The 24,080-nt window shown below is 45.9% G+C and overlaps 1 protein-coding gene across 2 annotated transcripts in view; it reads left to right on the forward strand.

The window, feature by feature from the left end:
• LOC309400491 (uncharacterized protein) overlaps nt 1-24,080 on the forward strand; it is a 67,500-nt gene that overhangs the window by 42,246 nt on the left and 1,174 nt on the right. Inside the window, exons 6-8 of one of the 2 annotated variants that reach the window (XM_081969014.1) lie at nt 20,107-20,253; nt 21,485-21,616; nt 22,888-23,010. In XM_081969014.1, the coding sequence (XP_081825140.1) occupies nt 20,107-20,253; nt 21,485-21,616; nt 22,888-23,010 (402 nt within the window). Of the gene's footprint in view, nt 1-20,106; nt 20,254-21,484; nt 21,617-22,887; nt 23,011-24,080 lie in introns of those variants that run through there. The other variant, XM_081969015.1, reaches the window with a different exon arrangement.

Raw genomic sequence — 24,080 nt, forward strand, 5'->3', positions numbered from 1 at the left:
TCCTTCCTTCTCTTCCTTCTCTTCTTCCCATCTATCTCCCTCCCTTCCTCCCTTCCTTCCTTTCCATCTATCTTTCCTTTCCTTCCATTTCTTTCCCTTCCTCCTTCCTCCGTCCCTCCCACCTTCCTTCTCTTCCATCTATCCATTCCTATCTATCCCCTTCCTTCCTTCCTTCCTTCCTTCCTTCCTCCTCTTCCATATATTCTTCCCCATCCATCTCCTTCCTTCCTTTCTTCCTTCCTTCTCTTCCATTTATTCTTCCTATTCATCCCCCTTCTTTTTGTCCTTCCTTCTCTTCCATTTATTCTTCCCATCAAACTCCTCCCTCCCTTCCATCTATTCTTCCTTCCTTCCTCCTCTTCCATCTATCCTTTCCCTTCTTCCTTCCTTCCCCCTCCCTCCCTCCCTCCCATCTATTCTTCCTTCCTTCCTTCCTTCCTTTTCTTCCATCTATTCTTCCCATCTATCTCTCTTCCTTCCTTCCTTCTATTCTTCCTTCCTCCTTCTCTTCCATCTATTCTCCCCATCTAGCTCCCTTCCTTTCCTCCTCCCTCCCTCCTTCCTTCTCTTCCATCTATTCTTTCCATCTATCCCCCTTCCTTCCTTCCTTCTCTTCTATCTATCCTTCCCCATCCATCTATTCCTTCCCTCTTTCCATATTTCCTTCCTTCCTCCCTCCCTTCCATCTATTCTTCCTCCCTTTCTTTCCTTCCTTCCTTCCTTCCTTCCTTCCTTCCTTCCATGCTTCCTTCTCTTCCATCTATCCTTCCCCATCTATCTCCTTCCTTCCTTCTATCTGTTCTTCCCATCCATCTACTCCCTCCCTCCCTTCTTCCTCCCTCCCTCCCATCTATTCTTCCTTCCTTCCATCCTTCCTTCTCTTCCATCTATTCTTCCTTCCTTCCATCCTTCCTACCTTCCTTCTCTTCCATCTATTCTTCCCAACCATCTTCCTTCCTTCCCTTCCATGTATCCTTCCCAATCTATCTCCCTCCTTCCTTCTCTTCCATCTATCCTTCCCCATCCATCTACTCCCTCACTGTCTCCTTCCTTCCTTCCTTCCTTCCTTCCTTCTCTTCCATCTATTCTTCCCATCTATCTCCTTTCCTTCCTTCCATCTATTCTTGTCAATCTCCCTTCCTCCCTTCCATCTATTCTTCCTTCCTTCCCTCCCTCCTCCCTCCTCTTCCATCTATCCTTCCCCATCTATCTCCTTCATTCCTTCCTTCTCTTCCATCTATCCTTCCCCGTCCATCTACTCCCTCACTGTCTCGTTCCTTCCTTCCCTCCCTCCTCCCTCCCCTTCCATCTATCCTTCCCAATCTATCTCCCTCCTTCCTTCCCTTCCATCTATTCTTCCTGTCGATCTCCCTCCCTCCCTCCCTTCCATCTATTCTTCCTTCCTTCCCTCCCTCCTCCCTCCTCTTCCATCTATCCTTCCCCATCTATCTCCTTCATTCCTTCCTTCCCATCCATCTTCCGTCCTTCCTTCTCTTCCTTCTCTTCCATCTATCCTTCCCCGTCCATCTACTCCCTCACTGTCTCCATCCTTCCTTTGTTCCTTCCTTCCCTCCCTCCTCCCTCCCCTTCCATTTATCCTTCCCAGTCTATCTCCCTCCTTCCTTCCCTTCCATCTATTCTTCCCATCTATCTCCCTTCCTGCCTTCTCTTTCCTCTATTCTTCCCATCCATCTCCCTTCTTTCCTTCCTTCCTTCCTTCCTTCCTTCCTTCCTTCTTTCCTTCTCTTCCATCTATTCTTCCTCCCTTCCCTTCCCTGCATCTCTATCTTACTTTCCCTCCCTCCTTCCTCCCTCCCACCTTCCTTCTCTTCCATCTATCCTTCCCCATCTATCTCCTTCCTTCCTTTCTTCTTTCTTTCCTTCCATCTATTCTTCCTCCCTCCCTCCCTTCCTTCTCTTCCATCTATTCTTCCCATCTATCTCCCTTCCTCCCTGCCTTCCTTCCTTCTCTTCCATCTATCCTTCCCCATCCATCTACTCCCTCCCTCCTTCCTTTCTTCCCTCCCTCTCCATCTTTCCTTCCCTTCCTCTTCCCTCCCTCCTTCCTTCTCTTCCATCTATCTGTCCTCCCTTTCCTTCCTTCCTTCCTTCCTTCCTTCTTCCTTCCTCCTTCCTTCCTCCTTCCCTCCCTTCCATCTATTCTTCCTTCCTTCCTTCCTTCCTTCCTTCCTTCCTTCCTTCCTTCCTTCCTTCCTTCCTTTCATCCATCTATTCTTCCCATCCATCTTCCTTCCTTCATTCTGCCATAGGAAAATTCCAATAGGAAACAAAAGCAACAACACAAGCAATAATTCTTACTTTATGATCAGAGGTTTATTGTTTCTAATAATTTGGAACATTAGAAATGAATAGATATAAAAGATATAATAGCAGCAATACGCTGCATTAACATATTAATGCAGAGGGCCAATGAGATATAGCAAGTCCTACAAGGACTGCTATAAATCAAAGAGCTCTGAGCCGATCTTGAACCCTATCTTTTATACTGTTCTTCTAACTGCATACATGCTTCACAACCTCTCTAACTGTCACTTTCTGTGAACACCTGTGTACATTACTTTCAATTCCTCATTTCCAACAGTTTCATTGTTCCTGTTTTAAACGAATCCATACAAGTGCATATTTTACAAAAAAACATATTTCACAGTTAGCAACGGTTCAGCAGGATTACAAATATTTCTGGTAAATTTTGAAATCATCCTAGCTGGAAACTTTGGTTCATATCTCTGTCTCCTGGGGCCTTCTATTATCCATAGGACTTATTGAATCTAATAGATCAATAGGCCATATTTCTTGATTCTCACAATCCTCACTTCTTGTTTGTAAGAACAACACAAAATGAAACATACAAATCGATTTCTGCACATAAGCTACCTTATATCAATTATGGAAGTAAGTGAAATAAACCAAAATCCTTAATTTCAGATGAAGGAGGACAGTTACTTTGATTAAAAGGCATTTCAGCAAGGCAAATACATAAAAGGGGATAGACAGGCTGAACCATTTGAATGGTGGGACGTGCAACTCTAAATACAGCATGGTACTGAAGATGAGCAATGCAGCGCTGGTCAAGATTGCAGGCAGAAGACCTCTCCTAATGCAGGCTGTTTCTTGCAGTCATTACTGGGCTTCCATGAAGCTGGTCTTTTGTTACTTGATGCTGCCGTGCCTTTGGGTGAAGGTTGTATGGAGAGCAGGGGCAGAGGTTACTAGCACTTGCCTCCCTGTTGGGCAAAGCTTCAGTCTTTGCCTTGTAGCAGTCAGGTGACCTGAGTTCAGTGGCTTCCTTGTCTGGGGCTGGTACCTTCTTACAGTGCAAAGCATGCACCCAGAAGGCCAGAGGATGACATTTCACAGCAGTATTGGTGGTCAAGATGATCTGGAATGGACCCTTCCAACAAGGAGCTAGGCAATTCTTTTGTTGAAATACCTTCACCAGTTGCCAAGGGGTGGCAAGGATGTAGAGTCTCTTTTTTGGGGGGGAAGCGCAGTGGCAACCTGTGAATGACATGTCTTTAAGGTTATGACAAGGGCAGGTCTAATATGATACTGTCCAGGGCTTGTACGTCAGCCAGGTTCACCATAGACGAAGGAGAAGCAGACAATACAAGTAGAGCAAAAATATTTAGCCAGAACATGAACTCCAGGAGCAAATAATTGTTTTTTGATAGCAGAAGACACTCCCTCATGGCCAACATGGGCAGGCCCATATTGGAGATGAACAAGATAGGGCAAAAGAGAGCATGGACAAACGTGGCGGCCATCCAGGTGTTGCCACATCCCTATGGAATCACCAGTACAGTCAGAGTTGTACCATACACGGTGTTCAGAGGCAGGAGCAGAGGTACTTCATGACAGCAACTTGAGAGGGCAGGTGCAGCGCATCCAACAGATCCATAATAGTCAGCATTCTTTATTGGAGAACCTTGATTTAATTTTCCATCCAGGTCTCAAATTTTATGTATACCATATTCTACTATCCTCTGATTAAAATTCATGGAACAGAAACATAATAGCATCTGGAACAGAGGACACTAATATTATTTGGTTTAGGCACTCCTTAACACTACTTAAAATTATTTTAATCAATTCTGCGCAAATTCCCAAACCAAGGATGTAATATGTGTAATACATTCAGTAGAAAGGCAATAGCATGTGTTTTTCAAGGAAAAGAAATGAATTTCTTTCACACATCTATGGAAGATGTGTGAAAGAAATTCATGGTAAAATGCAGTGAGTTACTGACAAGAGAGAAACAGAGATGACTACTTAGTCGTTGTGAAGTGAAAAACCAAGATAAAGTTATAATTGGGGGAGGGAAAGAAATCAGGAAAGAAGTCAAATTAATGATTACATTGGTAAATTGTTTCTCCCTCACCACTGAACAAGCTTAAAAAATTACAAATTGCATAATGAATTTTATAATCCCAATGGGTAAAAAGACTGCATCATTTTTTATGCATGTCCCCCCCTTTTCTTTTTTTAAAACCCAGATTCCTTTAGTCGTATTTTACACAGCTTAAATTTGCAGCTCTCTCTCTCTCGCTATCTTTTTTTTTGCAAAACCTTTGTCCAAATACCCCCCCCCCCACACACACACACACAAACAAGACTTCCTCTATGAATGAGTCACATTCATAGCTGAGTCTATTCGTACAGTTCACAATGGAATAAGACAAAGATTGTGGGCTCGCAGCTTGCAAATAAACTAGAAAACAGTTAAATCTTCCGTGGCTAAAAATTTTTACACTGAAAGTTTCAAAAGTTTGCATGGTGGCTTCTAGGATGTCTTTACCAAATCATAGACATAACCATTTTAGACCAGGAGCCCCCCCATCACAAAGCAAGAACATCCAACAGAAAACGAGCAGAAAATGTCAGTTGGTCTTACCTGAACTGCATGTCTCGAAGATGGCGTGGGAGTAGTCACACATGGGTATTATCACAGCCCTTTTGCCCTGGAGGCTGAGGTAAATCTTGAGGCCACACCTCCGTACCTCCTCTGACCCCCCAGATTAACCGATGGTCGTAGCAAAGAACCCGGAAAAGGAAGGGACAGATAAAACATACACATCCTTCCTGCCTGGTTCCTGACTGGCCGCTGAACTAACTCAGGCCCCTCCCGCGGGGCGCCCTAACGGGGGGGAAGTTACTACTCCCACGCCATCTTCGAGACATGCAGTTCAGGTAAGACCAACTGACAGTCTCCGAAGTGAGGCGTGGGAGGAGTCACACATGGGACATACCAAAGCTAGATGTCCATGGGAGGGATCACTGGGCCTGAGCCCCACGAGAGTCTAGGACTCCCTGAAGAACCCTCCTCCCGAAGGCCGCCTCCGTGGAGGCGTAAGCGTCTAGCAGGTAGTGCCTGATGAATGGCGAGGGGGAAGACCAGGCGGCAGCCCTGCAGATCTCCTTGGTAGGAGCCTGGGTGGCCCAGGCCGCTGAGGTGGTAGCACTTCTGGAGTAGTGTGCGGTGATGCCCTCAGGAACCTGGAGTCCTCGTGCTTCGTAGGCCTTTGAGATGGCAGATCTGATCCACCTGCTAATGGAGGCTGGGGAGACCTTGGCTCCCCAGGTGGACGTCTGAAAGGAGACGAAGAGGGCCTCAGAGCGCCTGAAGGGCGCCGTGCATTTCAGGTAGATGCGCAAGGCTCTTCTGACGTCTAGGCGATCTCAAGATCTCTCTCCATCCCTGGAAGGCTGCGGACAGAAGTCCGGCAGAACTATCTCTAGGCCTCTGTGGAAGGGAGAGTTGACTTTGGGCATGAACGCGGGGTCCAGTCTGAGGACGACCCGGTTGTCTAGGAATGAGCAGAGGTCCCTTCTGCTGGAGAGAGCGTTAAGCTCTGATACCCTCCTGGCCGACATGATGGCGACTAGGAAGACTACCTTGAGGGTCAGGAATTGGAGGGAAACCTCCTTCAAGGGTTCGAAGGGCACCTCGGTCAGAGCCTGGAGGACCGTGGGTAGGTCCCAGGTCGGGAATCGATGGACCACAGGGGGCTTCAGATTCGCCGCCCCCTTGAGGAAGCGCTTTAGGACAGGGTGCTGGGATAAAGGCGGAGTGTGTGTCCCCCCCCCCCCCCCCGGACTGTGGAAAGGGCAGAGACCTGTCTCCTCAGAGTGCTAGGGGCCAGACCTTTCTCCAGACCTTCCTGCAGAAAGTCCACCTGGGGCACGGATGCCGCGGCTGGGACGACGTCCCTCGATCAGCACCAATCCGCGAAGGCAACCCAGGAGGCATTGTAGATGCGAGTAGTAGACTGTCTCCTGGATGCCTCGATGGTCTTAATGATCTTCGCAGAGAATTGGGCCCCTCTTAATTGCTCCTGCTCAATCGCCAGATGGTCAGATGGAGCCACTCCGGGTCCGGATGCTCCAGAGACCCCTGGAGCAGAGTCACCTCCCCCTGCGGGATCCTCCAATGGGGGGCTGAGGACAGATCCACCAGGTCTGCTAGCCAGGGGAGGCGTGGCCAGAAGGGGGCCACTAGGACCATCTCTGCTCTCTCTGTCACTAACTTCCTCAGGACCCCGGGAATGAGAGGAAGGGGGGGGGGGAAAGCATAGAGGAGACCGGGTGGCCAACCACAGCAAAGCGCGTCCGTGTCCATGGCGCCTCTGGATGGGAATCTCGATATGAAGCTTTGCAGCTGGGTGTTCGCTGTAGTTGCGAAGAGGTCCACTGTTGGATGGCCGAACCTCCTGCAGATCTGTTGGAAGATGGTGGGATGGAGTTGCCACTCTCCATTGTCTACTGTCTCCCTGCTGAGCCAGTCCGCCTGTTGGTTCTCTATCCCTGAGATGTGCTGGGCTCTGATCGATCGGACGTTCCTCTCCACCCAGTTCCCCAGCCGGAGGGCCTCGTTGCATAGGGCCTTGGAATGGGTGCCTCCCTGCTTGTTCACGTGGGCCTTGGCTGCCACGTTGTCGGTCAAGACCAGGACGTGGTGGTCGGTCACTGCAGTCTTGAAGTGGCACAGAGCCAGGTGGATGGCTCTGAGTTCCAGCTAGTTGATGTTGTTTTGCAGGTCTGTTGGCGTCCAGTGGCCCTGGGCTATCTGGGATTCCAGGTGCACTCCCCATCCGAAAAGGCTTCCGTCTGTCGTGAGGACCATCCTCGCTGGCTCCCTGAATAGGGATACCTTGTCCAGAGCTGGAGTCATCCACCAATGTAGTGAGAGGCGCACCTGGGGAGTCACGGGTACCTTGAAGTTGGCGTCGCTCGTCCCGGCTCTCTGGTATGGAAGCAGGAACCACTGGAGTTCTCTGGCGTGAAGGCGAGCCCAGGGCACGATCCTTATGCACGAGATGAACTTCCTGAGCAGCCTGGAAAGAAGAACTACAGGAACAGAGCGTGACTTACGGATCTCCTGCACCAGCTGAACAATGCTATCCCTACATTCCCGGGAGAGGGAGACCTCTGCAGACACCGAATCTTTGATGGCCCCTAGGTGTTGGAGCCGGGTAGCGGGAACTAGGTGACTTTTCTCGAGGTTTATAGAGAATCCCAAGGACCTTAAGGTGTCGATGGTAAGCCCCAAGTCCTGCTCAGCCCCCGCTGGGGACCTGGCTAAGACAACGATATCGTCAAGGTAACAATGAAGCCGGACCAGGAAGGAGCGAAGATGACCCACGGCCGCGGCCAGAACCTTGGTAAAGGTCCTGGAGGTTGATGCCAGCCCAAAGGGAAGAGCCCTATACTGGAAGTGGTTGCCCTCGTGGGAAAACTGAGGAACCTTCGATGCTCAGGGGAGATCCTGATGTGTAGGTAGGCCTCCGTGAGATCGATGGAGGCCAGGAAGTCCCCCTGTCAGATACACTCTAGGATGGATCTAAGAGAGGCCATCTTAAACCTACGGTAGACCACTTTGGAGTTAAGTAGCTTGAGATCCAAAATGGTTCTCCAACCCCCTGAGCTCTTGGGAACCAGAAACAGGTTAGAATGAAACCCAGAACCCTTCTCCCCCTCTGGCACCCTCTCTACTGCCCTGATGTCCCTCAGGTGCTTGATGGCCTTGCCCAGTAGGGCCCGCTTGGCCGGGTCTGAAGAGGAGGCGAAGGTTCGGAACCTATTCGGGGGTTGCGAGTGGAACTCCAGCTGAAACCCGAGCCTGACAGTCTGGAGGACCCACTCGTCCGAGGTGACGCGATCCCAAGCATCCGTGAACAAGGAGAGGCGGCCGCCGATGGGGTGATCCAGGGTCGGATCACTTGAACCTGCGGAACGGACGGCCGCCCCTCCTCGAAAGGGCTGCTTGCCCTGCGCCTGCCCCTGAATCTGTCCCTGGAGAACTGTCTATCCCCCTGTCTGGGAAACCTGGAAGCCGTGTACCTCTGATTCTGGAAGTCCGAGTCCGGTGGGCAATAGGATGCTCTCCTGGGGTAAGGGGCCTGTCGGTGCTCTGGTCACCTGGTTGTGGCTGGGAAGACATTATGTTTATTCCTGTCTTCCACAAGGATGGGATCCAACGAAGAACCGAACAGCTTGTCCCCGGTATAGTCTGCTCCAGCCAGGTGCCACTTCGCACGGGATTCTGCCTGCCAATGGTGCAGCCACAGCAGGCGCCTGGATGCTACAGAGGAGGATAAAGCTCTCGAGGCATACTTAACCGTATCCAATGTGGCGTCCGCCGAAAACTGGGTGGCTGCTAGCACCTTGGAGATGTCCTGCAACAGCCGCACCTCTGTGGCCGGGGTCCTGTCTCTCAGCTGCTCCAGCCATAGGACAGTGGACCTGTTAAAAAAGGAGGCAGTCGCCGCCACCCTAATAGCCCAGGTTATAGCCTGAAAGGACTTATGCATTACCATCTCCGCTCTCTTGTCCTCTGCTTTGAGACAGTTAGAGATGTCTCCAGTCACTACCGCGGAAGATGAAGCCAAGCTAGCGACCGGAGTGCCCACTGGAAGTACCTGCAGAGCTTGGGCGAAGGTAGTGTTGAGATTATAAAATCTATGTTCGTTACCCCCTGGGTTAGGAAAGGAACACAGCTTAACCCACTGAGATTTAAGGATCTCTAAAAACATGTCTGGAGTAGGAATCTCTTCCTTCTCTACCTGGGGCCTGTGGAACAGACCCTTCATGTTCCCCCCACCTGTGCCAGGGATGGAGGCCGCTGGACTGGGTTCTGGGGGAGTGTCCAGGTCTGCCATGGCTCTGGCTTTACGAAGCAAGGAGCTAAACAATGAGGGAGGGGACAGCCCGGTAATCTTGGGCGCCTCAGGGGCCTGGGCGTCCTCATCCTCCGAAAACCCCATCTCCTTCAACTCCCCTTCCTCTAGCTCCGAGGTCTCGCTGGCAGTGGAAAGGGAGGATGACCTGGATTCTCTGGGGGCAGAAGGTCTGGATCGATCTTGATGACCCCTGGGATGCTCGCGGGAAGACCTACTTTTGGAGCCCTGGGACTGGTGTTTCATACCAGAAGCTATCCCTTGAGCTATGGCCCTGGCTAATACCTTTTGGAAGCTTGCAGGTAGCTCTGGGAGGGAAGGGTGTAGCTCTGGGGGTTGTAAATCCTCCCTTGGATCAGGAGATTGAGGGCCAATTGGCGCCGGGCCAGGCTGGGTGCCCTGCGCCAAAAGGGGTCTCCCCGCGTCTCCAATGGATGGGCAGGCGAGAGGGGGGGCGATAGGGAGCTGAGCCCTCTGCCTGAACCCCTGGGAGAACCTGGGGATCCAGGCCTGGCCTCCTCCAGCGTTGGGAGTCTGCGGGGGGAGCGTGATCTGGAGGGAGAAGGGCTAATGGTGGGCCTGAGGTTTCTCCTAAAGGCCCTGGTTACCCGCACCTCCTTACTAAGAGTTTCCTTTCTAGTGGGCCTGGGGTGCCCTTTCTTGGCGGAGGACCTCCCTCTGATGACTGGGGGGGGGCTCCCCTGGAGGTCCCCTCGCCTGGGTCCGAATCCCCTGGAGATCTAGGCCTGGCACCCCTGCTCCTCGCTGCCTCCACCATCTTACTCACAGTTATGTTGTCCATCACCTCCTCCTTCTTGCCGGCTCCGGTTTGGTGCGCTCTGCCTCTTTAAGGCTCTGCGCTCTTCTGCTCCCAGCCGCCGATCCGCGGCTCGAATGCTGGCCCACCGCCGAACTCTGTGCCCTCCCCGGAGAGCCAGAGGAGTTTTTGGCCGTTGAAGCCTCTTCCGGCTTCGGCAATGGCTTTTTGAGCGCTCCCGGCGTCTGTAGGAGGCACGCCGACCACGCGCTCACCCACATGCTCTAAGATGGGGACGAAGGAAGATGGTGACTGCTGATCTGCAGCCCGATCTCTCCTCTTCACCTCGGGACGCTGCTGCGATCCTCGGCCTCTCCTTTCAGCGCTGGGTCCTCCGTAACTGACTGCGCGAAGGCTTGCTGCGAGGTGAGTCTCCCCCCCTCTTACGAGACCGAAAGTGGCAAGGCTTTCCAGCCAGCAGCAGTAGAGCACGGTTGAGGAGGGGTGATTCAATCCAAGCGAATTGAGAAGTAAAACAAAAAAACCTAGAAACAAACCTAAGTCTTCGAAGTGAGGGAGAGTCAGGAAAAAACACTCCTTCTGGGCCGAAGGCTGAGGTTAATCTGGGAGGTCAGAGGAGGTACGGAGGTGTGGCCTCAAGATTTACCTCAGCCTCATTTGCTGGGTATCAAGTTCTTTGTTTCCCTTCTGCACCGCTTCTACCCCCCCCCCCCCCACCTCCGCCACCCCACCCTCCACAAGGTCCAGTCTCTGTGAGTTCTTATAGATTTGGACTTGGTTCTCTTTAATTTCTTCCTTCATTTCCTTTAATTGTTTCTTAATTTCTTCCTGGCCCTGTATAAGTTGCTGAAGCATTTGTTGCAAATCCATCTCTGTACTCTTAGGTTGCATCAGGTCTGTGATCTTTGATTGTGTGGCAGGACTGGATGTTGCAGATGTCGGGGCAGAAGTAGCAAAGCCAGGTTTTCCAGGGGGTGGTCTTTTAGGAGACATAGTTTATAAAGTAAAGAGATCAGTCAGTATGGAGAATGGACAGCTGGAGAAGCAGAGCAGCCAGATGAGTCCAGGAGGCAGAAGATCCAAGCAGAAGAGAATTTCTCTAGTCAGTCTGGCAATAGAGAAAAGTTTTTCCCCCAGAGAGTTCAAAGAATAACAATCCACAAGAGATTCTTCTGGGTGACATGGAGACAAAGACCGGAAGCCTGAATTTTAAAGGTGGAGTCAGGTTTCCCAGTTCATGAAGACAACGGAAGTGTGCCATCTTGCCCTGCCAGCTTTGGGCTCAGAGGCATAACAAAGTTTTAAAGGTTCCCAAAGTCCTCAGATCATCAATAAGTTATGGAGCTAGATTCAATGAAAAATCACTTTTGCAGGGGTGAGGCATCATTGGTTGGCTCTCCCCCCTCCTCCTTCCCCTGGGGCTGAGAGCAAAATTGTTCCAAGCCGCTTGTCCAAGGGGGGGGGGGAAATCCCCCTCCCTCCAGCCGCGCCTCCAAAGAAGTCCGAAAGTTAAAGTTTTAAAATGCTGAAAGGTCCTTCAAGTCAAGAAAGGGAATGAAGGGGGGAAGCGCCTCACCACACTGCCGCTGCTTCCTTCTATTTTTTCATTGTCCGATCAGCCTGTTGCGAAGACGCGAAGCGTCCTCCGAAACTGCTCCCCGATGCCTAGAGCGAAGCGGGGGGCCCCCCACCAGCCGCCGCCGATGCCGGGATCCCCCGCGAAGCCGCTCCTCCGGCAGGACGCCTCTCCGGGGCGTCCTGTGCCCCCCAAGAAGTGGGGAAGCCCACCGGGGAGCTGGAGCGGGCAAAGGACTTGCCCGTCGCCGTCAGCCGCCGGAACTGGAATTCACTGAGCTCCTGAGAGCGACCCATTCTTTCACAAATGTTTGTAAAAACAGTCTGCATGCCTAGGTACTTGATTTTATACACCTGTGGCCATGGAAGTGATTGGAACACCTGATTCTGATTATTTGGATGGGTGAGCGACTACTTTTGGCAATATAGTGTAGGATGCCACCTGTGCAACAAATCCAGTCATGACCTTTCCTCGCTCCTAACTATTCCACAGTCAACTGTCAGCTGTATTATAAGAATGTGGAAGTGTTTGGGAACGACAGCAGTGGTAGGCCACGTAAACTCGTCCAACATCAGTGTGTGACCTCACAAATGCGCTTCTGGAAGAATGGTCAAAAATTCCCATAAACACACTCCTGTACCTTGTAGACAGCCTTCCCAGAAGAGTTGAAGCTATTATAGCTGCAAAGTGTGGACCGATGTCATATTGAACCCTATGGATTAGGAATGGGATGTCACTTACAGTAAGTTCATATGTGAGTAAAGGCAGGTGAGCGAATACTTTTGGCAATATAGTGTAAGAATATCTCTGGTCTAAATTCTATTTCTTGTTGTAACATTTTCTTTAACCATACTCTTATCTTAGTCCAATATTCCCTTGCTTCTGCACATGTCCACCACATATGATAGTAGGAGCCTATTGCTTGTTGACACTTCCAACAATTTGCTGATTTGTCTTTAGACATCTTTGCTAATTTTCCGGGTGTCATGTGCCATCTATAAAACATTTTGTATAAGTTTTTTTTATAGGACGTTGACATGGTTAATTTATAGTTCCTTTCCCATAGTTGTTGCCACTTTTCTAGCTCAATCGTGTGGCCAAAATTCTTTGCCCAAGTTAACATTGTATCTTTAACCACTTCTTCTAAGCTAGTTCTTAATAGGTAGCTATATAGTTTCTTAATTATTTTTTCTTCCGTTCCATATATATCTTGTCCAACTCCGAAGTTCCTAAGTTAAAACCGTATTCCCTTTTATCTTTTTCATATCTACTTGTATTTGCAATTGTGGAAACCATCCTATATCAATCCCTTGTTTTTCTAATTCTTGATTTTGTTTTAATTCCCCCCTTTCTGTTAAAATATCTTTATATCCAATGATATTTTTCATACTACTAATATTTGGATGTGTCAATGCTTCCATTGTTGAAAGCCACATTGGTATTTCTAAGTAGTATTTCCCTTTCACTCTTTCCCATATTGTTAACAATCCATTCCTTACATAATGTCTTTGAAAATAGCTATGTACCATACCACAAAAAGGCATGCCAACCTAGTTGCAAATCGTTACCTTCCAATGTCAATAATCTTGTATTACTCAGTAGAATCCATTCTTTCATCCAAGCTAATCCTGCTGCTTGATAATACAATTCCCAATTTGGTAATCCAAATCCACCTCGAATTCTTGCATCTTGCAACATTTTTATGTTGATTCTTGTTTTTTTCCCCTGCCATACATATTTCCCCACTATTTTGTTCATACTTTCAAAGAATTTTTTCTCCAATTTTATCGTTATTGTTTGGAATAGGTATAGCAATCTTGGTAGTATATTCATCTTTACTACTGCTATTCTTCCCATCAATGATAATTGTAGGTTTTTCCATCTTTCCAAATCTATTTCTGTTTGTTTTCTCACCTTATAATAGTTTTCCTCCTTTAGTGTTACACACCTTGATGTCAATTGAATACCCAAATATTTCACTTTTTTCACCACCTGCATATCCAGTTTCCCCATCAACTCTCTTTTCTGTTTTTCTGTCATATTTTTCACCAAAACTTTTGTTTTATCTTTATTGATCTTCAAGCTCGCTACTTCTCCATATTCTTCTATTATTTCAACTAGTTTTGGCCCTGTTTCTATTGGATCTTCCATAATAAACACCAAATCATCTGCAAATGCTTGTAGCTTATATTCTTCTTTCTTAACCCTCATTCCTTTTACCTTTTTATTTTGTCGTATTTCTTTGTTCAAAATCTCTAGTGTCAGTATAAATAACAATGGCAATAGTGGACAACCTTGTCTAGTTCCCTTCGTGATCTCTATCTTTCCTGTCATCTCACCATTTACCATTATGTTTGCCGATTGGTTATTGTATATCATTTTGATCGTATTTATAAATCCCTCACCAAATCCCATCATTTGAAGTTGCATTATCATAAATTGCCAGTTCACATTATCAAAGGCCTTTTGTGTGTCCAGAAATAGCAATGCCATTTGCTTCTCTGAGTGGGCTTCGTAGTATTCTAACGTATTTAATACAATTCGCATATTGTCTCTGATCTGTCTCTTAGGGAGAAATCCATTTTGGTCTGTGTGTATAAGTTCGTTTAGGAGTCTCTTCATTCTTTCTGCCATTATTGGTGCAAAAATTTTATAATCTACATTTAGTAATGAAATAGGTCTGTAATTTTTTACTTGTTGTAGGTCTGAGTCGTCTTTTGGTATCAGCGTTATATATGCCTCCGTCCATGTTTCTGGTATCTTTGCCTCCCTTAGTAAGTCATTAAATAGTTCTAACATTACTTTGCTTAATACTTCTTGTAATGTTTGGTACAGTTCTGCCGGTAATCCATCTGGTCCTGGTGTTTTCCCTTTCTTTTGCCTTTTAATGCCTTCTATTACCTTCATCATTGTAATTCTTTCTTCTAGTGCTTTCTTAAATTTTTCTGGTATTTTAGTTATTCTGCATTTCTCTCAGAATTGTCTTATTTTCCCTTCTGGTACCCTCTCATGCTGATAGAGCTTGTTGTAGTAGTTCTCAAATATTTTTTTCTTTTTTCCATTTGAATGTTGTAAATTCCCTTCTTCATTTATCAGTTTTTTTTTTCTCTTTCCTTTTTCAACGTGTAGGCCAGCCAACGTCCTGGTTTATTTGCATTTTCAAAAAAGTTTTGTTTTGTCAATTTTATTTTGTTTGCCAAATCTTCATTTTCTATCAGGTTCAGTTTATGTTTTTGCAGTTCCAACATATTTTTAACTTTTTTGTTTTGTGGGTTTTTCTGCAAGTCTGTCTCCAAACTTTTATATTCGAATTCCAACTTCTTTTGAGTTTGTCTGTTCTGCCTATTCTTTTTCCCTAAGTATATCATTGCGAGACCTCTGATATACAGTATGCTTTACATGTGTCCCATACGTTCTGTAATGATTTGTCTTCCTTTCTATTTTCCTGGAAGAAATAAGTCAGTTCCTTTTCCATATATTGCTGGAAACCTTTTTCATTTAATATTCTTAAGTTTAAAGTCCATCTCCCCTTTTTCCTCTGTCCCTTCCAAGTCATTATTATTGGATTATGATCAGCCCATGTGCTTATGTCTATGTCTATTTTGAATGTTTTGAGTATTAACTCTGTTTTGGGTAGGATTTTTCTTGGCTTCTTCATCTTTGTGGATATATAGTCTATTCCATTACTTACAATTACATTAAAGTCTCCTAGCATACATATATCTTCGTATTCATATTCTATTATCTTTTTATGTAGTTTCCCAAAAAAATTCTTCTTGTTTATCATTTGGGGCGTATATTGCCACTAATAATATATTTCTCAGATTCATTGTTATCTCCACCATCAGTATTCTCCCCTCCCCATCTTCAAAAATTATATTTTATTGGATTGTCTTTCTAATATATAATGCTATTCCCTTTTTACTTTGGTCAACCAGAGTTGTGTATAAATTACCTAGCTTTACCTGTTCCAAAATTTTTCTGTGTTGCTTTCTAATATGTACTTCCTGTAAGCATATAATGTCCAATTTCAGTTTCTCTAGTTTATTGAATGTTCTTTTTCTTTTTATTGCCGAGTTTAGTCCATTTATATTAATTGAGATTAATTTTATTTCTTCCTCCATATCATTGGTTTATAGGTTTAGTTGATCTAATCATTCTCAGCTCCCTCTGTTCCTTTGTCTCTTTGGCCCTTGCTCCTTCTCCTTCTCTTAGCGCTTTCTCTTCCTGTTCTTTCTCCGTCCTCCCTTGATCTTTCTACCTAGTTTCCTGGGAATTAATTCCTCCCTCTTCTCTTACCAATATTCCTTCCTGTGCTACTATATGTTGTTTATAAAATAATTCTGCTTCCTCTAGTGTATCTATTCTGTGCCTTTGTTCTTGCCAGTTTACCAAAATTCCTTCTGGAACCAGCCATCTAAAACTCACCCCTTTCTTAATCAGACTCTTAGTCAGGAAGTGGTATTCTTTTCTTATTTCTCTAACCTTCCTTGGAATTTGCTTCAATACCACCATCTCTCTAGACTTGTATTTGATTCTAGTACTTCTTGTTGCTTGCAGTATTTCATTTTTAGAGTTTTTTAAATAAATCTTACGTGTACCTCTCTGGGCAAATTATTTCTTGTTGCATTTCTTGTATGTACTCTAAATGTCTCATCCATTCCACCTAAAATGTGTTCCTTACTCCTTTCTGTGATCCCTGAGAGGATTTCTGCAATCTTCTCTGCTAAATTCTCTCCTTTCTCCTCTTCAATGTTCTGAAATCTTAAGTAGAATTCGGGTCTTTCCATTTCCCAGAGTATGGAGGATTCATCTTGCTTTTTATCAATTGTTATCAATTTATAATCCATCTCCTCCACTTTTTTCTCTGTTATTTCTGCTCTTACTTCCACCTTCTGCAATCTCTGCTCGTTTCCCCCCATCATTTCCTCAACTTCTTTCAATTCATCTTCCACCTTGCCCACTTTCTCTTCTACTTTGTTTACTTGCTCCTTAAGATCCTTAAGATCTGCGTGTATGGCTTGCAACATACTTTTCAGCTCCAAGGTAGCTTTATCTTGTTGTGTTGTTTCCCCCCATCATTTCCTCAACTTCTTTCAATTCATCTTCCACCTTGCCCACTTTCTCTTCTACTTTGTTTACTTGCTCCTTAAGATCCTTAAGATCTGCGTGTATGGCTTGCAACATACTTTTCAGCTCCAAGGTAGCTTTATCTTGTTGTGTTGTTTTCCCTGTTACTTTCTGTGTCGCTGGACCGGGCGGTGTAGCTATTGCAAATGCATATGATGTTATTTTCTTCATCTTGGAGTTTGATTCTGACATTGTTGTGTTTGAGTTATAGTCCGATTTTATAATCCAAAAGGTACATTGGTAAATTAATTGTAATCTTGGAGTTGCCCACAGCAGCTCAAACACCAGCCTTCAAAAAACAAAAAAAGCAAAACAAAAACAAAAAAACCAACCCCCGTTCTTGGACCCAGTCTTCAGGTTCTTGCTACCTTAATCCATTCGCTTTGTAGTGCCAACATGTGGTTAAAACAAAAAAAACAAGGAAAAAAACCCAGGGTTGGTGAAAAGGCTCTCAGCTCAACAAAAAGAAAAAGAAAAAGGCCCCAAAATTAATTCCACAATGGTAAACCGCACTTCCTTGCAAGACAGCAAAGGGAAGAAGAAAAAGAAAAAAGGCGAGTTGGGGGGGGGGGGGGGGGAAGGAAGGAGAAAGATAAAAATTGCGTTGGAAAAGGACCAAAGTAGAAAAGTAAAAAAAAAAAAAAAGAAAGAAGAAAAAAGAAACCCTTTAGTCTGAGTTGTCTGGTTTAACCAAATTTCTTCTTCCAATAAAAAAGCACACTATCAAAAAGTATTCTCTGCTTCTCAGCAGCCCATTATAATGTAGCAAGAGAGTGCAACACCGTGTTTACACAGGTGGTCTTAATTTCTTCCTTCTAGAAAGACTTTATCATCAGTTCAATGTTATCATACCTACTTCAAGGTCGTTTCCTTAGGCAACTCTTTTTTTTTTCAACCAGCTTTTATTTACCACTAGATGGCAGTGCAAACAAATAATTCATCATCTCTATCTTTGCTTGAAAACAGAGAGATTGTCAAAAATTATTAGCATTACTAGAAAAACAAATGTGCAAGGTAAAAGTCTATAAAATTCTGTAAAAGATAAAGAGTAAAGTAAAAGTTCCAATTTGCTTTCTAGCCCTTCAACAGTTAAACAGTTCTCAAGATCTATTGTTTCTTTTATTCTGTGGCTCCATCTGTCTGCTGGTCAGAGGGTGGGAGAGCTTTCTAACGCCCGTCCCCCTCATCTCCTGCCACTCTTTCTTTAAACAAGTTTTTTCAACCGGAGGTTAAGGTTAATTACAGGAATGTTGTACTTTCAAGCAATTTTGTTATCTCACCCAGACGAAGTACTTCGCTGATTTTCCAAGCTGCTCAGTGTGGAAGCTCACAATGGCTGCGTTTCCTGCTTTAGGTCCAGGAGCAATTGTATAGCAATTTGCAGATGTTTTAGGGGAGTTGCGCGTTCCCCAACAACACCTACTTGTGCTCCCTCTCTTCACTGCCCCCCCCCAAGGCAGCTATGATTAATCATCCCTCAACATAGCAGGAAATCTGACGATTCTTTGGAGAGCCCCCCCAGAAAACACGTCCTGTTGCTAAGATTCAGGCCACACACACCCTAGCCCCGAGCCAATCTTGAACCCTATCCTTTATAGTGTTCCTCTAACCACATACATGATTCACAACTTCACTAACTGTCACTATCCGTGAACACCTATGTACATTACTTTCAATTCCTCGTTTCCAACAGTTTCATTCTTCCTGTTTTAAACAAATCCATACAAGTGCATATTTTACAAAAAACATATTTCACAGTTAGCAACAGTTCAGCAGGATTACAAATATTTCTGGTAAATTTTGAAATCATCCTAGTTGAAAACTTTGGTTCATATCTCTTTCTCCTGGGGCCTTCTATTATCCATAGGACTTATTGAATCTAATAGATCAATAGGCCATATTTCTTGATTCTCACACTTCCTTCCTTCTCTTCCATCTATCCTTCCCCGTCCATCTACTCCCTCACTGTCTCCTTCCTTCCTTCGGTCCTTCCTTCCCTCCCTCCTCCGTCCCCTTTCATCTGTCCTTCCCAATCTATCTCCCTCCTTCCTTCCCTTCCATCTATTTTTCCCATCCATCTTTCTTCCTTCCTTCTCTTTCTTCCTTCCTTCTCTTCCTTCCTTCCTTCCATGTATTCTTCCCATCTATTCCCCTTCCTTCCTTCCTTCCTTCCTTCCTTCCTTCCTTCCTTCCTTCCTACCCTCTCCATCTTTGCTTCCCTCCCTCCTTTCTTCTCTTCCATCTATCCTTCCCCATCCATCTCCTTCCTTACACCCTCCTTCCTTCCCTCTCCTCCATCTATCCTTCCTTCCCCCTCCCTCCCTTCTAGCAGGACTAGAACTCACCATCTTCATTAAGAGTGTGGTTCTAGAGTTTGTTAGTTTCCTGATCTGGTCTACCTCATGGGCTGGGCAAGGTGAAAGTCTTCTACTCATTGTAGTAGGCATCTGCCAAGGTATTACCAGGTTCCACAGAGCGCCTTGGAAAAACTCCAAATTTTGGGGTTTAAATATCTCTCTTGCCCTTTCTTTGGTTCTGGACTGAGATCCTTTACCATACTAGAGAAGTTAAGTTCTCTTGGAGGGGGACAGAAGAAGACTTCTTTTTTTTAACAGAGAATTTTATTATTTTTCAATTACAAAAATAAGCATTCCATCTTTCCTTATACAGTGTGTTGTCTAGGTACAAACATCTCAGTGCAACATCGTTCCTCATTTGCCACATCTTTCACATTCATATTAACATTATTTCCCTAAGCTTAGTATTATAATATATTGAAGATTTAAGCAGTATAAACCTCTCCATTTTTTCTTAATATCTTCTAGTAATGATATCATATTAACATTAAACATCATTATTCTCATCATACACATACTAACAGTTTTCATCTTATTTATATCTCTATCTAAATATATTGTCTACTTATTTTTTAGCCTTCTTCATTTCCAAACTCCTTTTTTATTCTCCCGAAGAAGACTTTTTCATGGTTCATACCAGAAATGTCTTGTGGTGTCTAGAGCTTTCCACAGTTCATGGTCCACCATGTCTTGAAGAAGACCGTACCTCAAGATGGCATTCCGTGGAGCAAGGGGTTGGTCTACAGGACCTCAACTGTAGCATTGGGTGGGACAAGGTCCCTCCTCCTTGATCTTCAACCAGCTCTTTGGTTGGCCCCATGGCCTCAAACCCAGTCTAGCATTTGGTGGGTTGGCCTTCAGGACCTCAACTCTAGCATTGGATGGGACAGGGTTCCTCCTTCTCCTGGTTCTTCAACCAGCTCTTGGGTTGACCACATGGCCTACAGGAGGCCCCCTTAGCTTTATTCCGTGACTTTTGAGGGTGTTATGAGTTCCTTTCTTCGTGGTGTGGTTGCAAGCGTGTCAACATGGTGTCGACAGGCTGTGTGTGGTCTTCTTCTTTGCCCCCAGGCCATGTCCAAGTTGGGTCTGCAGCAGATCCATGGTGTGACCAGGATAACCATCCGTAAATCCAAGAATATCTTGTTTGTCATCACCAAGCCGGATGTCTTCAAAAGTCCAGCTTCCGACATCTACATCATCTTTGGAGAAGCCAAGGTGAGCTGAGAAGGTAGAAGAGAACCGAGGGAGGGAGGGAGGGAAGGAAAGAAGGATAGGGGAAAGGAGGATGGAGGGAAGGAGAAAAGGAAGAAGGAAGGAGAGATAGGAGAGAAGGAAGGAAAAAGGGATGGAGGAAGGAAAGGAAGAAGGAACGAGAGATAGGGAGGGAAGGAACGAGATAGGAAAAAGATGGAAGGAAGGATGGAAGGAGAAAGGGAATGAGAAAGGAAAAAATAAGGAGGAAGGAGAAATGGGATGAGTGAGGGAGGGAAGGGAAGGGAAAAGAAGGGGGTGGCAAGGAAGGAAGGAGAGATAGGAGAAGGATAGATGGAAGAAAGGAAGGAGAAAGGGAAGCAGGAGGGAATGAAAAGCAAGGAGAGATAAGGAAGGAAGGAAGGAGAGATGGGATTGAAGGAAGGAAGGAGAAAGGGAGTAAAAAGGGAGAAAGGAAGGAAGAAGGGAGAGAGGGAGCGAGGAGGGAGAAAGGCAAGAAAGAATGAAAGTAGGGAGGGAGGAGAAAAAGGAATGGAGAGAGAGACTTGGAGGGAGATTCTTATTTTTAACACCGGTAGTCCTGAACGTACGACAACAATTGAGCCAAAAACATCAGTTGGGAAGTGAGACAACAGTTGCCTCGGCCGTTAAGCGAATCACCACTGTTAAGTGAATCACAATGGTTGTTAAGTGAATCCGGCTTCCCCATTGACTGTGCTAGTCCAAAAGGTCACCAAAGGGGATCACGTGACCCCCAGAGGCCACCACAACCATCATAAATGCAAGTCCGTTGCTAACTTGTCAGAATTTGGATCACCGGGATGCTGCGACGGTCATAAGTGTGAAAATGTGGTCATAGGTCACTTTTTCATCGCGGTTTTGACTTTGGTCGCTAAACGAATTGTTGTACGTTGAGGACTTCCTGCATTGTGATGGATTGGGGTCTTTGTTTCTTAACTGGAGAGGCCAGGAGATTGTCGTCTTCTCATCTCAGGAGGGTCCAAGTTGGAGAAATCAGATTGGAAATGTAGATTTAGGGAAGTGGTCCTCTCAAATTCCTGGTGGAAGAAGTTGGCTTCTTGGTAGAACATGGAAGGGTCTTCTAGGCCAACCATCTTGATGTGTTGGAGAACATCTTATTGGGTGTCTTCTCCTGGAAATGGGCTAAAGCCAGGTCTCTTTCTTCTCCAGAATGGAAGAAGATCTGAAGGTCTTCCATTGCTTTCTTCTGCAGATCGAAGACCTCTCCCAACAGGTCCACAAAGCAGCGGCGGCGAAGTTCAAAGTTCCTGTGGAGCACTTGCCCTTGATCACCAAAGCAGCTCCAGCTCTCAACATCAAGGAGGAGAGCGAGGAAGAGGAGGAGGTAAGGAGACCCAGATGTCAACCTTCTCCAGACTTGAGCTGGAGATGGTGGTGGAAAGGAGGGAAGGCCAAGAGGAATGAGAACCTTCATGATGTCCTCCTTGGAGGTGTACCTAGGAGGTCCAAGGGGAGTAGACTTCTCGGGAGCCAGGACATTAACCCGTGGAGCCCAATTCTTGCCTGGAATATCTTGCTTTGACCAAGGATGATGACTCTTCTGTGGTCTCCTCCATTTCTAGGACAACAAGAGTTGTCCATATTGAATGGCACCAATATTGGTGGCACCTCCAACCTAGATGCTGTGGTCAGGTGTCTCTCAGATGTGTAGGGACTATACGACATAGAAGTACCCAAAATTACTAGGGCTGGGAGGGACCGAGGAGGACATCTAGTCCAACCTTCTGCCCAAGACAGGAGACTTCATACCATCCATCATCTGAGCTTTTGGGGGTTCATGCTGATGCTTTTGAGGCCACAAGTCAATCTGTTGGACAACCTCTTGGTAGCTTCTCAAGCCAGCTCCCTGTTCTTTCTGAAGCTGCTAAGCATAGACCTCAGGTTGTTGGGACACCATAAAGTGTTGGAGAAGTCATCCTGTGGTGGGGTAGGTCTACTGGAACCTTACTCCATTGTTACTATAATTATTATGGTTTGCTGCACAGTCAGCCAGATGTTGAGATGGGATTTGGGATTTGGATCCACCTCTTGAAGTCCACCTTGCATGATGGTCTTTCTTTCTTTCTTTCTTTCTTTCTTTCTTTCTTTCTTTCTTTCTTTCTTTCTTTCTTTCTTTCTTTCTTTCTTTCTTTCTTTCTTTCTTTCTTTCTTTCTTCCTTCCTTCCTTCCTTTCTTTCTTTCTTTCTTTCTTTCTTTCTTTCTTTCTTCTCTCTTTCTTTCCATCATGGTCAACTCCTCCTGTTTTTCCTTCCTTCCTTTCTCTTTCTTTCTTTCTTTCTTCCCCTCCTCCTCCTCCTCCCTTCCTTCTTCTCCTCCATCACCTTCTCTTCTTTCTTTCTTTCTTTCTTTTCTTTTTTGCCTTCCTTCCTTCTTTCTTTCCATCTGTCTTTTCTCTTTCTCTTATTTTTCTCTTTCTTTTTTTCTTTCTTTTTCTTTACCCTTCTCCTCCCTTCCTTCCTTCTTTCTCTTTCTTTTTTCCCTTTTTTATACTTTCCTCTTTTTTCTTTTCTTTCTTTCTTTTCTCCTTCACCTTCCTTTCTTCCTTCTCTTTTTTCCTTCCTTCCTTCCTTCCTTCCTTCCTTCCTTCCTTCCCAGGTGGATGAAATGGGTCTTGAGATGAGAGATATCGAATTGGTCATGGCGCAGGCCAACGTCTCCCGCTCCAAAGCCATCCGAGCCCTTCGGCACAACAACAACGACATCGTCAATGCCATCATGGTAAGTGTTTGAGGGCAGCCATCTCTCCTCTGCTGTGGTGGGATGTAGTCTGGATTCCCAGAAGGGAAGGATAGAGGGACTGCATTCCAGAGGATGGAGAAACAGCCGGGTTTCAACAGTTTGGTTGAGAGGAAGAGAATTCACACCGCTCCTTCCCAGTGATTCCCAGAGTATATCCATAGTGAGGCAAATACAGGCAGTCCTCGACTTACGACAGGGCAGTTAGTCACCATTGGAAGTTACAACGGCCCTGAAAAAAGGGAGTTAGGACTGTTTTCCCCACTCATGACCGTCGCAGCGTCCCCACATTCAGGGGGTTAAAATTTGGACGCGTGGCAACTTACTTGTATTTATGACAGTTGCAGCATCCCGGGTGTGTGTGTGTGTGACGTGATCCCCTTTTGCGACCTTCTGATCAGCAAAGTCAAGGCGGACACCAGATTCACTTAAGAACCGTGTGACTCACTTCACAACTGCTGGGATTCCCTTAAGTCTGCCGAGGAAGATCGTAAAATGGGACTAAACTCACTTAACAAATGTCTTACTTAGCGACAAAAATTTGTGGCTAAATTGCAGTTGTACGTTGAGGACTACAAATGGAATAGAATAGAATAGAATAGAATAGAATAGAATAGAATAGATCTATACTATACTATACTATTATTATATATAACTAGGGAACATCATCAGTGCTACATGGGGGTGGGGTTTGTGGGGAGGAGGAGGAGGAGAACTTGGAGGGGGGGTTGGGGCTCTCTGAGCTGGGTGGTTTTCTTGCAGACTACTCATGACAGTGGGGGAAGAAGGGAGGGAGGGAGGGAAGGAAGGAAGGACTGACTGACTGTGGGGTCCTTGGTGCTCTCGGAGCTGGGTGGTTTTCTTGCAGACGTCTCCTGACCCAACTGGGGAACAGCATCAGTGTTACCGGTAGAAGGGAATGGAGTTTGGGATGAGGAGGAGGAGCAAGAGGAAGAGGAGAAGGAGATGAAGAAGGAGGAGGACTGTGCTTTCAGAGCTTGGTGAGCATTTGCTTGCAGACATTTCTCGACCCAAGTAGGCACCGTCATGAG

Source organism: Natrix helvetica (genome assembly GCF_964273705.1).
Source record: "Natrix helvetica genome assembly, chromosome: W".
In the NCBI taxonomy this organism is placed as follows: Eukaryota; Metazoa; Chordata; class Lepidosauria; order Squamata; family Natricidae; genus Natrix; species Natrix helvetica.